Source organism: Lactuca saligna, chromosome 4 (assembly GCF_052625555.1).
Source record: "Lactuca saligna cultivar CGN05327 chromosome 4, ASM5262555v1, whole genome shotgun sequence".
Classification (NCBI taxonomy): Eukaryota; Viridiplantae; Streptophyta; class Magnoliopsida; order Asterales; family Asteraceae; genus Lactuca; species Lactuca saligna.
In genome coordinates, this window is record NC_136420.1 from 79,670,437 (window position 1) to 79,685,090 (window position 14,654).

The 14,654-nt window shown below is 29.4% G+C and overlaps 1 protein-coding gene across 1 annotated transcript; it reads right to left on the minus strand.

Moving 5' to 3' along the window:
- Positions 1–5,761: 5,761 nt before the first annotated feature.
- LOC145039794 (uncharacterized) lies at positions 5,762–6,727 on the minus strand. The gene is made up of 2 exons (XM_078987802.1): positions 6,492–6,727; positions 5,762–6,365 (listed from the first exon to the last, which is right to left on the minus strand). Exons 1-2 carry the CDS (start codon positions 6,725–6,727, stop codon positions 5,762–5,764), a joined length of 840 nt encoding a protein of 279 aa, XP_078843928.1.
- Positions 6,728–14,654: the final 7,927 nt, after the last annotated feature.

The following is a 14,654-nucleotide window of genomic DNA, read 5'->3' on the forward strand; positions in this document are numbered from 1 at the left end:
CAATTAAGTAACACACGTTAAAATTTGTACAATCATTATTAAAAAGCATTTGAAATATTATATTTTAAATGAATTTTGTTTGAAGTGTTTTGACCTTTATTATTATTATAATATATATATATATATATATATATATATATATATATATATATGTATATATTACAAAGAGAGAGAGAGAGAGAGAGAGAGAGAGAGAGAGAGAGAGATGGAAAGTATAACATATGTATGAGTTTTAATTAATTTCTTTTTTAAACCGTACAGTTATAAAACAAAAAAACATATTTAAAATATTTAATTAAATATTTTCGACATCACCCTGTATAACATATGATCAATATATTAACGATTAAACCACAATATACAACGACTGTATTACAATAATCCAAAAACGAAAAAAATATAAAAACGATTTAGTATAGCAAACTTACAAGTTAAAAGCTCTAATCTAATAGCATATCTCCAAAAGTGCCCATAAGACCTCAACTCAACACAAAAACCTTTAAGTTTGTTTTCTTTATGAAATTTGTATATGATTTGTATGCATGTCTTCCCAAAAGATTAACATTTTGATAATAAATCTCTAATATTATTAAAAGAGAACCTTTAATTCACCAATGAAACAATCAAGGCCCTTGATTGTATTTCAATCGTATGATTTTCACCATTAGATCAAATTGATGATATCATCTTCTCAAAATAGAATTCAAACATTTAATTATAGAATCTTTAAATTTACCAATTACATTTCAATCACAATTACATTAAATTATGGAATCTATAATTATAGAATCTATTCATATTTAATTATAGAATCTATTCATACTTTCGAAAATATATTTCACAATTCCGCATATTTACATTTAATTGTAGAATCTTTAAAATCAGCAATTATGTTATGAATTAAAGCATATCATTCTATTTATATATGAGACATCGGTTTCTCCATAAATCTGGCCAAAAAGATGAATAACCGCCTCCATCTTTCTCCTCTATTTTTCTCTTAAACCAGAATTCCCTAATCCTCTTCTTCTTCATGTCAATGGTTGTGCTTCAATTGATGTTTTGTGTGTTCATAACAGAATGTAGCACCATAAGGTGGTTCCTTTTTCTCATGTATTCTTAGAATTTGCATATTGCCTCTTCCTCGCATCTCCAATTATCACACCTATGTTTTGGCTTCACACAAATCTCTACAAACTGAAGCAAGCATCTCCTTCAAGACATCTTTTGACGATCTATGTCATCATTAACCCTAATTAATATTGTTCATAATTTAATTTCATTATTTATAGTTTTTGGCTTCAAAATTTAAACTTGATTAGTTTTTTCTTTTAAAAAAAAAACTCATTAAACAAGCATATCAATAATTATGTTATCTTTAATATATATTAAAACAAAAATCTTATGATATTATCTGAAACAATCTGGGTCATTGATTTCATTTCAATCTTATGTTTTCCACCCTTAGATCAAATTGGTGACATCATCTTCCCTAAATGGAATGTATTTAATTCAATTAAAAGTTTTCCAATTGTCAAACAAAATTAACTTAAATCCATTGAAATAGAATATATTTAATTTTAATAAATTTCCACCTATTTTAAATCTTGAATTTTCGGTTATAAAAGTTTTAAAATAGTCAACTTTAAAAACATATTACTGAAAACCATTTCAATTAAGACATTAAATATCAACCATTAATATAAATCCGTTTATATTAGTAAACCATTAATATAAAATCCATTTTTATTAGGAAACCATTAATACCAAAAAATCATATTCAAATTATTACATACATATACGATTCATCCTTGAATTTGCGGTTCACGCTTATTTTCGATCGTTGATTTTCTTCGGACCTTCTCCTACAACATCATTCTTATTGTTTATCACTTCCATCATCATTATCTGCTTCAATCATTCATTGTTGTGCACTAGAAGGTCAGTACCTTCTTTCGCTTTTTTATATTTTTTTCGATTATTTTTTGTTCCCGGATCAAATATACGTATTCATATATATTTTAATATTCTTTGTCACAACTTACATGAAATCAATTAACGTCATTCAGTCTAAATTAAGTCAAACAAAACAAAAATGTATAATTTTTCATATTAAATTCTTAACCTATTAACTTGGACTCGATACTCAACAACCTCTACAAACAGCAATAGCTATGTGAATTTTTTTACAATTTATAGCAACATAATTACCATGAAAAGGAGAACTTTTAATTTAAACTACAACTTAGTTTTTTATCGGTAACAACAATACACAACACATAATATCAACATCATTTCCTACCGGTTTCTCTAAATATTAGTATACGAACCATATCAAAAGTAGGCTAAGAAGTTAGAATCTAAACTAGGAATAATCTTATTTCCTTGAATATCATATTTACAGTATTATAGAAATTTTTTATTTGATTGTAGAATCAAATTGCATAATTACAATTAACATTGTTTTTATTAAACTTTGTATGTAGGTATGAAACAACAATAAGTATATTTTTGAAGGAACATTGTTTAAAATAATTTGTATAATCTAAATACATGTTAATTTAGTTCATTTCTATATTTTCCTATAACATTGGATTTTTTTGTCATGTTACATTCAAAATATGAGTTATTAGAACAGACACCTTAGGTTTTTGACAAAATGTCTCAAAGAATCTGACACAACTTCTCTACGCTTACCTCACAACCATGTATAAATTTTGGTTTTTTTTCTAGATTTTTAGCATCATGTGTTTTTTATGTTTGCAACTTTGTAGTGTTACATGTTTTTTTTTTTTTTTTTTTTTGTCTCATCCTTAGGTTTTTATATCTCTGATAGGGCTCATTTTATTTATTTATTGTAAACTATCGATTCAATCTATGTCACTTTGTTATGACTTTTATCAACATGATATGATTTTAATAAATTCTCCATTTCTTGATCTTTTAGAAAAAGATGTTCTAACTGGATTATCTTCTACGACCGTGGTATTCTATTTTGTTGATGAAGCGATCTATGATTTGGCCGTGATGGTTTTCACGGATTATGTTTGGACTGATAATTGTTCTTCTTATCAAAAAAATACATCCAACAAAAAGTGAAAGATAATTTTTTAAATTAATACCATTATTTAACTTTAAAGGATTTTTTTCAACTTTGATGGCATGTAACAGTGTTTTGGCTAAAATTTTCAATTTTATCAGCATATAATAGGTTATGACTTAAATAATGATATTAGATATCTGGGCAATCAGGTTTTCTTCGGTTCTTAAATTATTTTGCAAAAAATTGTTCAATTTGGTATTATTGATCTCACAAAAGGCAAGTCTCATGTCTCTTTTAGCATATACATTGAGTTTAATAGTTTATTGTTCATATTTGTTTTAAAAAAAAAATGTTAAATCTTGTTTTAGTGAATGCAAGTCAGTAGGAAGTAAATGTTTAAGAAAAGAAAAATACTAAATATGGGATGATCATGGTTATTTCAAGCCAAAATAAAATTCTAAAGTAACAAATGCTAAATTTAAAAGATAAACACTTGTAATGCATAATACATATTATACTTCCCAAATAAGTAACCAAAAACTAACCTCATCGTCAAATAAATTACATATTAACTAACACAAATATATTATGATTATAGTGTCATGAATTTAATTATACATTATAGAGAGTCAGTTCATATGTAGTCATTATTTTATATTCGTATCGATTTTGAACTACAAAAACTATATTTAAATAATAAAAATGAAATGTAACATATACGATGGTAATAATGCAAAAATAACCTTCAAATTTGGTTTGATACAAAAAAATAGTCTAAAACTTATTTATAAAAGCAACAAGAAATAACAACGAACTTTCAAAAAGAAATGAGAAATCGCAACTAACTTTTAAAAACTATCAAAAATATATAATATAGGATGATAATAATGCTTAAAAACACCGAGTTTGGTCTGATGCGAAAAAAGTAATTTTATATGAAAGTACGATTGTAGTAATACTAAAAGAACTTATATGTTTTTTATCTGATGCAAACGTGGTCGAAAAATGGTTATTCATCTTGAATAACCATTTAATAGATATATGTGAAAGATATGAATACTCAGCAATTAAGACCATAGACCTTACTCAAACGTCCGCAAATGTCTTGAAGTAAGCATTCATTTTTCCATTACTTTATCATTGTCATAAAATAAAAATAAAAAATCATCATTTGTTTAAATTGTTTAATTCGTCTCATAATAACAAGTAAGTTGTGTGCCAATTATGTATTTTGACATTTTCAATGAGTTATGAGCAATATCTAAATCGAGCAAGTATAAATGTTTTTATATTTCTTTGTTAGAGTTTTTTTTAATATTTAATATTGTATGTGTGTGTGTGTGGTGGTGGTGGTGGTGGGTGGGGGGTTATGTGGTTCATTTCAAATAAACATAAATAAGTTGCTATTTTTTAAAATAAACAATTCTATTTTGCAATATAACCATAAAATAACAATGCATTTTGAAAGTACATTGTCAAACGTTGGATTATACTTGCGTAGACCCGTTTTGCGCATGGTTAACTATATGTAGCTGTTTCCGGTGTCACAAGTAAAAAAGGTTTGAAGGTACTTTGTAGCGATGAAGGTCGTTCAACTAATAAAACAAAAAATATTGTCTACAAAGAGGTCCTTCAACGACTATATATATTTACCAACCTCAGCGTATTTTATACACATTTGAATAATATCAATAACCCTGATTTTTTTACAATTATTCTACAATATCTATATACATTTATATTTAATTTATGCGTTTCCCGCATTTAACACGGGTCATAATATAGTTTTTTTTTTACTAAATGATAATTAAATATAAGTTATAAATTTTTTAGTGTTAAATCATAATTAAAAAACTTTTGAGTTGCATTAGTTAAAAAAGGGTGTTTCAAATGAATGTGGTTTGAGGAAGTTAAAAAAATGGTTTTAAATGCATGACATTCAAGAAAAAATACTAGCTTCATAAGTATGTATGATGATAATATATATATATATATATATATATATATATATATATATATATATATATATATATATATATATATATATACTAGATGTGTGCCCGTGCAAAACCGGTGCCGATAAATAATTTTTTCGGCGAATAGTTTATTATTGGAAATAATTATTAGATTTTATTATTACTTATTATGTAATAAACAATTACTATTTTTAAATAAAATAAATATGTTTATATTGCACGTTTATAATAATGATGCTAATTAATTAATATTGATGTTTAATTAGTTTAAGAAATTTAAACTAATTTATATACTTGAACTTAATATTTTAATATTTTCATTTTGCTTAAAATTTAATTGCTTAATTACTTTGCTTAATTCAAGTTTTCAAACTTTTGGTAAGTATTAATGAATTTGTTTATGCATAAATGATTTGTGTAAAAAGCTTTGTAACTTTTTACAAATGTTTATACCTCTTAAAATTCAAGATATGACTAATATGTTTTATAATATAGTAAAAAGATATATATATATATATATATATATATATATATATATATATATATATATATATATATATATATAGAGAGAGAGAGAGAGAGAAAGAAAGAAATATTTATAAGTGTACATATATTTACTTATTGCTTTATGTTAGTCAGAGCCGATCTCGAGAAATATTTTATTTTAAAACGACGATAAACTGTATAGCAATAAATATAGCAAAATCATAGTATTTTAATGAATAATTACATATCGTAACAGTTATCCGACAATCCGTGAAGCTCTCTTAGCTATCTTGATAGCAAATTGGTTGAGCAACTCTTCGTAATCTATACTCTCTAAGATTTCGTTCTCGATAGATATCATCGCCAAACCACTAAGTCTTTCTTGGGACATTGTGGAGCGTAAGTAAGAATTCAATAACTTCAACTTAGAAAAACTCTTTTCTGCAGATGCCACCGTTACTGGAATAGTCAACAATATTTTATATGCAATGCTTGCATTTGGGAAATAATCAAGTTCTTTCAAAAACTTCAAAACATCTATAGGGTTGCTAAATTCATTGGTTTCCAATGTCTTAAATAATTTCAACTCCGTATAAAGTTCCTCAGCATTAATATCCGATCTTTCTTCAAACTCGAGTGCTTTTTCAAGACGATGACAAGATGACTTAAAATCTTTATCTTCAATTCCCTTCAAATTATGTGGAAATAAAAAACCAAATACCGTGTCATACTCTTTGAATTGTTCAAATCTTGTCTCAAGAGAAGAAATACCCTCATGAACAATGTATAAGAAATAATTAACTCTGAAATTCTCTTCAGGTGTAAATGAAACCCCTTCTCTACTTGAACTCTCATCAAACCTTTTTTTTTCCTTTCAATTAGACGCTTTTGTGGAAATATTGGATCAATACCCATTTCAATAGCAATGTCCTTAGCTTCATGAATCGCTTTTAAAAAAACTAGTTTCTCTATAATCCTTCAAGTACCCAATAAACTTGTTTATTTCTGTTATAGCATTATCAAGATGCATATCATTTGACTGTAACTTTTTACTCACAATAGTCACATGGTTTAGCACTTCATGCCAAATAACAGTTGATACCAAAAATTCAAAGTTACCAAGTTCTTTTTCTGCTAGTGAAGTTTCTTCACTTGCAATTGCAGCATCATTATCTTTTTCTCCAACTTGAAGTAAAGCTTCTCGTACGTCAACAAGTTGCATTTTAATAGCCCTTATACTCTCAACTCAGCTTTCCTAACTAGTTTGACACAATGACTTAAGACTCCAAGCTTTTACATTATCTTTTAGGATTTCCCACCTCTTAGTAGAATTTGTAAAGATGGTATAAATGCATTGGATGAATCCAAAAAAGTTATTTCCTTTAACACACTTGTTAGCCATATCACATAATGTTAAATTAAGATAATGGCAACCACAAGGAGTGTAAAATGCTCTAGGATTTATATCTAAAAATCTCTTTTGCACTCCTTGGCGTTTTCCATTTATGTTTGCTCCATTATCATAGCCTTGACCATGCATATAATCAATTTCAAGACCAAAAGACTTTAACTCCTCAAGTGTAATATCAAATAGTCCATTTCCGGAGGTATCATCAACATTAAAAAAACCTAAAAATGACTCCTCGACAGTAACATAATTATATGATAATATTAAATACCTCACTATTATAGTCATATGTTCTTGGTGACTTGAATCGGGTGTACAATCAAGTATGATTGAGTAGTACTTTGCTTCCTTTATCGTCTTGATAAGTTCTTTTTTAATTTCTTGAGCTATCAAAAGTATTAGTTCGTTTTGGATTGTGTGCCCAAGATAATGCACATAAAGCTCGTCATTTGTGATCCGTCGCACATGCTCTTTGATAATTGGGTCATACACTTCCAACATTTCAATTACACCCAAAAATTTTCCATTACCTATTAAATATATTTAACAAATAAGAAGTGGAATCAATAATAATAATTAACAAGAAGGTATTTCTTGGAATTGGAAAAAAAATATACAATATAGTGTTACCTTTTTGATACAACTTTTTATTTGATCCACGGAATGCTAAATTATGTTTATCAAGAAACTTCACTACTACAATGATTCAGAAAAGGACTTGTTTCCAGTAATCTCTTTCTTTCTTGAATTGCTCGTATTGCACTTTATCAATTGCTTCATTCAAGTTCAATCTTTTACGCATATCAAACCACTTATTCCTATTGGTGGATGATCTAAGGAAATTTCGTGTTCTTTAACTCTACTAGTAACATGGTGCTAATCCGAATAACCTTCGTCACCTAATTTACCTTTAGAAATCCCTTTTCTAAACACTTTACAACAAAAACATAATAACTTATCGAGCTCTTTTGAATATACTAGCCATTGTCTATCACACTTCTCCAAATTTGGTAAAGTTCTTGTATATAAAGCTGCAGAAAATCGTCTGCCAGATTTATCGTAGGGACCATACATAATACTAGTATCTCTTTTAGGACCTTTCTCAACCAAAAATTTAAGCTCTTCATAATTCAGTTTTTCCCACTTTCTTGGATCACATATATCAACAAGCTCTTTAATGGGATCTTGCTCTTCTGCCTCTTCTACATTTTCTTGGTGTTCAACATGCTCTTCAACAGGCTCTTCAACAACCTCTTCAACTGGCTCTCCAATAGGTTGTCTATTAATAAACTTATCTAGAGCACCGACGTCGACATTTTCTTTTCTTCTTCTAGTTTTCTCTTTTTACGTTTTTGACTACCGGATGGTTGTTTAGACTTCATCACTACAAGTTCATTACTTTCAATTTTCAATATTCAACTAAATACAAAAAATATAATCTGATAATTTGATTAAATACAAAAAACATAATCTGATAATTTGATTTTAGCATCTGATAAATTTCAACATTCAATCAAATAACAATAAGAGATTTTAGATAATATCATAATAATCACAATTTCTACATTCAATCATATAATCTTATTTTTTATTTCAACTTAATTTCAAAATTCAATCAATAATCACATGAAAGACATTCAATCTAATTGAATTAGTGAATTTTGATTATGATTCAAGTTCAATTATTCTCTAATGATTCAAGTTTAATTGCTCATCAATCATCATTCAGTTATAAACTAATAAAACTATTAATCTGAATAAGTGAATAATCAATTAAACAATTACCTGATATGAAGTTATGAACGATCAATCTTCAATGTTTCTCCTTCTTTTCTGCCCCAATGAATTGATAGTCACATGCGATAAGAGCTAAGCCGCTAATAATCATCAATTAATCAATAATAATTGTTTATTCATGAATAGTCGCTCAAACCTTTGTTGCCAACCTGCTGTCTATGTTTGTGGATTAAGAAAATATTTAGGCTAACATTAAAAATGGGTTGTAATTGAATTTATTAAAATTTTTTTTTTTTTTGGGCCCCTTAAAAAACCAGACCTTGTGCACAAGCCCTCGTTGCCCCTCCTTACCACCCTCTATGATATTAGCATATTCATGGATAGTTTATATTTGTTTATAGATGAAAATACTTAATAAAAGTGAATGAGTTCTTTTTAGTTGTTACACTTTCATGATTGTAGGTTGTTGTATAAACCTAAAAAAACCCTAAAATATATAAAGAAATACTTTGAGATATCTTTTTTTTTTTTTTTTTTTTTTTTTTTTTTTTTTTTTTTACAAAATTAAAAATCACTACTTTTAATATAAAGGTGCTGCATTTTTTTTAAATGTATTTTTTTTTAAAATTTCTTTTCATCGAATGTTTCCCAAAACTTTCGATTTTTAGCCCTATAAAGTCAAAAATAGATTAGATAGCTTAAAGTATTTTTTTTCTATATATTTTTTCTATTTATTTTCAAGGTTTTAGGGTTTACCAACCTTTATGTATTTTCCTCTTTTATATATATATATATATATATATATATATATATATATATATATATATATATATATATATATATATATATATATATATATATATATATATATATATATATATATATATATATATATATGGGAAAAGTGAATATACCCTTAAGGGTATATAAGCTTAGGTACCCAAACTCACCATACTACATCGTTTTGTATCATATATAAATATTATAATTGTCCAATGTTCTTATAATTCAACTTCTAAATTGAATTACTTCAAAAAATTTTATAAATTTCATATTTATCTTCCTCTTACATAATTGTCATTTTCAACAATAATATACATAACCTAGTAAGTGTTCGACAAAATGATGTGATGTAAAAAGAAGATAATAGTGAAAATTAAAAAATATTGAATATAAATCAAGTTAAGTATTGAAGTTTAACAATATTATAATGAATATATCAAACAAAACGACGTATTATTATGAGTTTGGGTACCTAAGCTTATATACCCTTAAGGGTATATTCACTTTTCCTTTTATATATATATATATATATATATATATATATATATATATATATATATTGATTTTGTTGTACATTGTTATTTAAGCTTAAGATTTTGTAATTTTTGTTTTTTGATATATGTTTTTAATATTGTTGTTAACTCATATTGTCCCCCATTTATATAAAACTCATCGTTAACTTATGGATATATATATCATCGATACATATATTAACAAATTATTAGAAAGTAGCAGAAACCACAAAATAATAATAATGATTTTATAATTTATATTTTTTCTTTACGGTTTCTTTTTATGACATTAGCATTTAACACATCTGTGTTGCAAAAATATTTCAATCATATATATTTGTGTGAATATTTAATGAATAAACTTTCTAATTATTAAATACCCAACCTCGGAAACAAATTAAGATGGTAGCATCTTTTATAAGAGTGAATATTTACAACTACGAATCTCTTGTTTAGAATAAGTAAGTCACTATATTATTAAATTATTAGGATTTTATTGTCTTATGTAACGCTTGGTCCAGGTAATATTTCATTTCTCAATATTGGGGTTTTGTGGAAACTCGACAAGTTGGGGAGCTCTAACTCGTCATGTAGAGACTTTTGTATCCTCGACTTTTAATGATTCCACTCAACAAGTCGGGGAGTCCCAACTCGACGAGTTGATGGCTAATGATTACACCTTAATTTTAGGGTGTTGCAACCATTTTAAAGGATCTTAACCCCTTGGTTGGCCTCCTTACCAGTCCCCCTTTCTCCAGAAAACCCTAAGTTCGTTATCCTTTCAAGATTGAGTGTGTGAGCCTTCAGAATTGATTTTGGGTGATTCTTTGGAAGGATCGTGGAAGTTGGATGCATATTTTTTAAAAGGAGTTTAGATCTAGAAACTCTTCACCAGAAGCAACCTTCTTGAGGTATAAAGTCGACTTATTGCTTTATTATCTCCTCGATCTCTTTAATGGAAGTTTTGGCATGTTTATGGGATTTTGTTTGGGCTAGCCAAGATATTGAAGGTTCCAGGGGTTATTATGTTAGATCTAACCCCTTCATGACTTCTCATGGCTGAAAGTTGAAATCTTTTCTTAGTTCCAAGATTCATTCATGCGATAACTCCCTCATTAAGTCCTTATTAAGCTCTAGAGGGTAGTTGTAGCTTGCATGGACGTAAAGTTGGAAACTTTATGTGATTATCCAACCTTTGTACACTAGATCTGTTCTTTGGCGCCTTATTGGGAGAGTTCAAGGGCTTTATGTATTAAGACTCTCTTTAAAGAGCCTAAGGCTTGGATTTGCTTCTATTTGGATGTTTGTTAAGGGTAAAGTTGGAAAGTTTACCCTTCTAGACAACTTTCTGGATGCGATCTGAGATTTAGCATCCCTAGATTTGATGGTATCAGCTTAATGTATTAAGAGGTTAGATTTCTGGCTAACTCGACGAGTTCACTAGTGAACTCGACGAGGTGATGAGATTTTTCCCGATCTATCTGGGTGATAGAGAAACTCGATGAGTTGAGGTATAACTCGGTGAGTTGGGTCAACTCAGGATGTTGACTTTATCTTTGACCTTAATCTTTGACAAAGTTTGACCTTTAAGGGGTTTTAGGGCATTTTGAGTTGTATTTAATACAGTGTTAATGTTTTAGGGTTTTGTAGAGCGGATATTGGAGTCTCGGCCTAGTCAACGTTCATGCACTATTAAGGTGAGTCTTCTCACCACCCTCATGGATCGAAGGCACCAACGTCGACCGATTAATTGATTTGAGATGTTTTGGTTTTGGGATGTGTAATGTTTTGCTATTTGATTTATATATAGATTCATGTAAAGACCATGGGGGGGGGGGGGAGCCCATATCACTTAGCAAGACTATTAGGGGGGCGGGGGGAGAGTTCATGGCATGAGGGTATAAGACCATGGGGAGCCTGTGACATTCCATTGAAGACCATGGAGGGAGTCCATGGCAAACTTGTTTGTATATGTATTAGAATCACATTATGTGATTATATGATTTGTGTGATTGGGAAGCTCACTATGCTTGTGCTGATAGTTTTATTGAATGTTTCAGGTACTTCTATTGAAAAGGGAAAAGTTCTGACTTGATGATGTGGTATGCATTCTCTAGTGATTTCACATTTAGCTCTATGTACTCTGAATTAAAAAATAATATGGATATGTATTGGGATTTTTGTACTACATATGGATGATGTTTATGAAATTAAAAGTTTAAAATTTTTCTGAAAAATTGGGTTGTTACAAGTTGGTATTAGAGCCTTGGTTTGAGAGATTCGGCTACACTTCTGGGTGTGTCATAACTCAATATGAGGAAATGATAACAATTTCTTTTCAAAAAGAAACCAAAATTAAATTTCTTGAAAACAATTTTAGTAAGAAAAAGGGGAGAATGCAATACACGTAATTGGCCGAGCTCAAGTAAGTATTCCTAATGTTTTAGTGATGACTATAGTATATATGGAAATATGATTGTATGGATTATTTGCTAAGTGCATGCTTTCAAAGTTGTACATGCTTAGAATTGCATAACCTTAAAATGAGGGAATCTACCTTATTCACGTTCCTTTTTGGTTCTGGTTTAGCATGGAAGCTTTATTTAACAGTCTATGTGATTCTCTTTGTGTATAACATGCATGCATAGGGCAACCTGCTATGATTGATATGGATTAGTTGTTTAGTGAGGGTTGAGAATCCTAGGGCTGTCTAGGATTAGAGTTAGTGTTGTGTTTATGAGTATTGATTTATGATTGGATGACTTAGGGATATCAGGTATGACCTTGGGGAAGGTACATGTAGGTGTGGAAGGTAGTATTGGGCCCATACTATTAAAAGCATAGGACCTATACCCGAAGCAATGACATGACTTGTAGTTATTTGAAGTCCAATGAGGAGGAATCTCTTTCGAATTCCTTATCTTGGTTATTTGTGATATTTTCAGTTGAGAATGGTGATGATCATGTGAGGTTCTAGATCAAGATCAGGATCAGGTTCGGGCTCCAATACAGAGCCCATGGATGCGAAGTTGCGCGATCTTATCGCAACCGATATTACTCGCGACATCCTTGATGCTACCCTAGTGATTTTCGGTACCATCAAGGAGGGAATCATGGTGATCATGCAGGAGAGGCTTAGGTCCTTTCGATTCGAGATTTCTGCATGCCATATTTGGGCCCGAGCTCCCTCATTCAGGGAGTTCAAGGCGTGCGGAGCGCCTGATTTCTTCAGGGTCGAGGATCCCATCACTAGCCAATGCTGGGTGGCAGACATGGGGAATACCCTACGCACATGTTTTTTCCCTGATGTGGAAAACGTGGGGTTTGTTGGATTAGGTGTCTAAGCCCATAACTATAATTGATATGTACTTGATTTGATAGTAGCATGGTCATTTTGGGTTGCCTTCACCCTAGCAACTTGACAATATGACTTTCGGAGAAAGAGGTTGAATTTATTATTTGGAATAATAAATTGATTTATTAATTTATTATGAAAATAATATATTAATTAGAAATAATGTTATTTAATTAGTATTTAATCATAAATTAATTTGGAATTAGTTTTGGGATTAAAGGAACTAATTAAAAGAACATGGGTTATTTTGCAAATCATTGATAGTTGTGAAACTGGACTGATGGGCTCCTTAATTAGGAGTGGACGAAATTCTATACGGAGGACCTATATATTTTTTCCAAGGCTTCTTAGTGGGAGGTCCATGGGTTGCTTAAGCCTTAAGCAGGAAATTAGGGTTTCCTCCATAAACCCTAGCAACCCTAAGCTATATAAGGAACTCCTAGGCTTAGAATTTTTTGGCCAATGCTTGCATCCAGAGAACCCTAGCCGAAATTCTAAGACTTTCCTCCTATCTCCTTCTTATCTTCTTCTAGTGGTGTTTGTGAGCCATTAAAGGTGCAACATCTGAGGCACTAAGCTTTCAAGAGTTAAGGATTCGACATCTGAGGCACTATATCTTCATCAAATTAAAAGATTTTGTCAAATTTTAAGATAAAGACAAAATTATTTGATTAGTTTAATTATTTAAAGTTCGATCTAGTATTTTTGAAGAGTTTCAAAAATAACACTTTGGTTTCAGAATTTTAAATTTAATTAAAAGTTTTTTGAAATCTTAAATTCTAGAACACCGGTATCTTAAAAGTTTAAAATACACCCTTTTACCATTATAAAATTAAAAGTTTAATTTATATATATGTATAAGAAAACTCAGTCTTACCGTTAATAGGTCCCATTCATGAAGCTGGTCTATAATGGGTGTCTAAGGAAGTGGCCTATAAAATGACTGCTATTGGGTATCCATTCTTACCCACCGCACTCTTAACTAATGGAGGGTCGTTAGCCGAATGGGTAGGATAGGTCAGTAATATCTCATTAATAAGTATAATGATAAATATAAAGTAACTAAATGTTTTTATAAATTATCAATCTTAGTTACTTTAGGAAAATGTGAATTTGATTCTAATCCATGAAATTGCACATTGCACTTTGTCAAGTTGTTAGTGGAGCGTGTGTGGTTAACCAACACACTAACTTAGGCTAACAAAGGGTGGCAATGGGTAGCTCGTAAATTATCATTGATCAATGGAGCGTGTGTGGTTAACCAACACATTGATTAGGTGGTAAATGACATTGAGAGTACCAAGCTAATTTGCATGGTTATTCACACCTTCTTTGTGATCCTTGGTATCCCAGT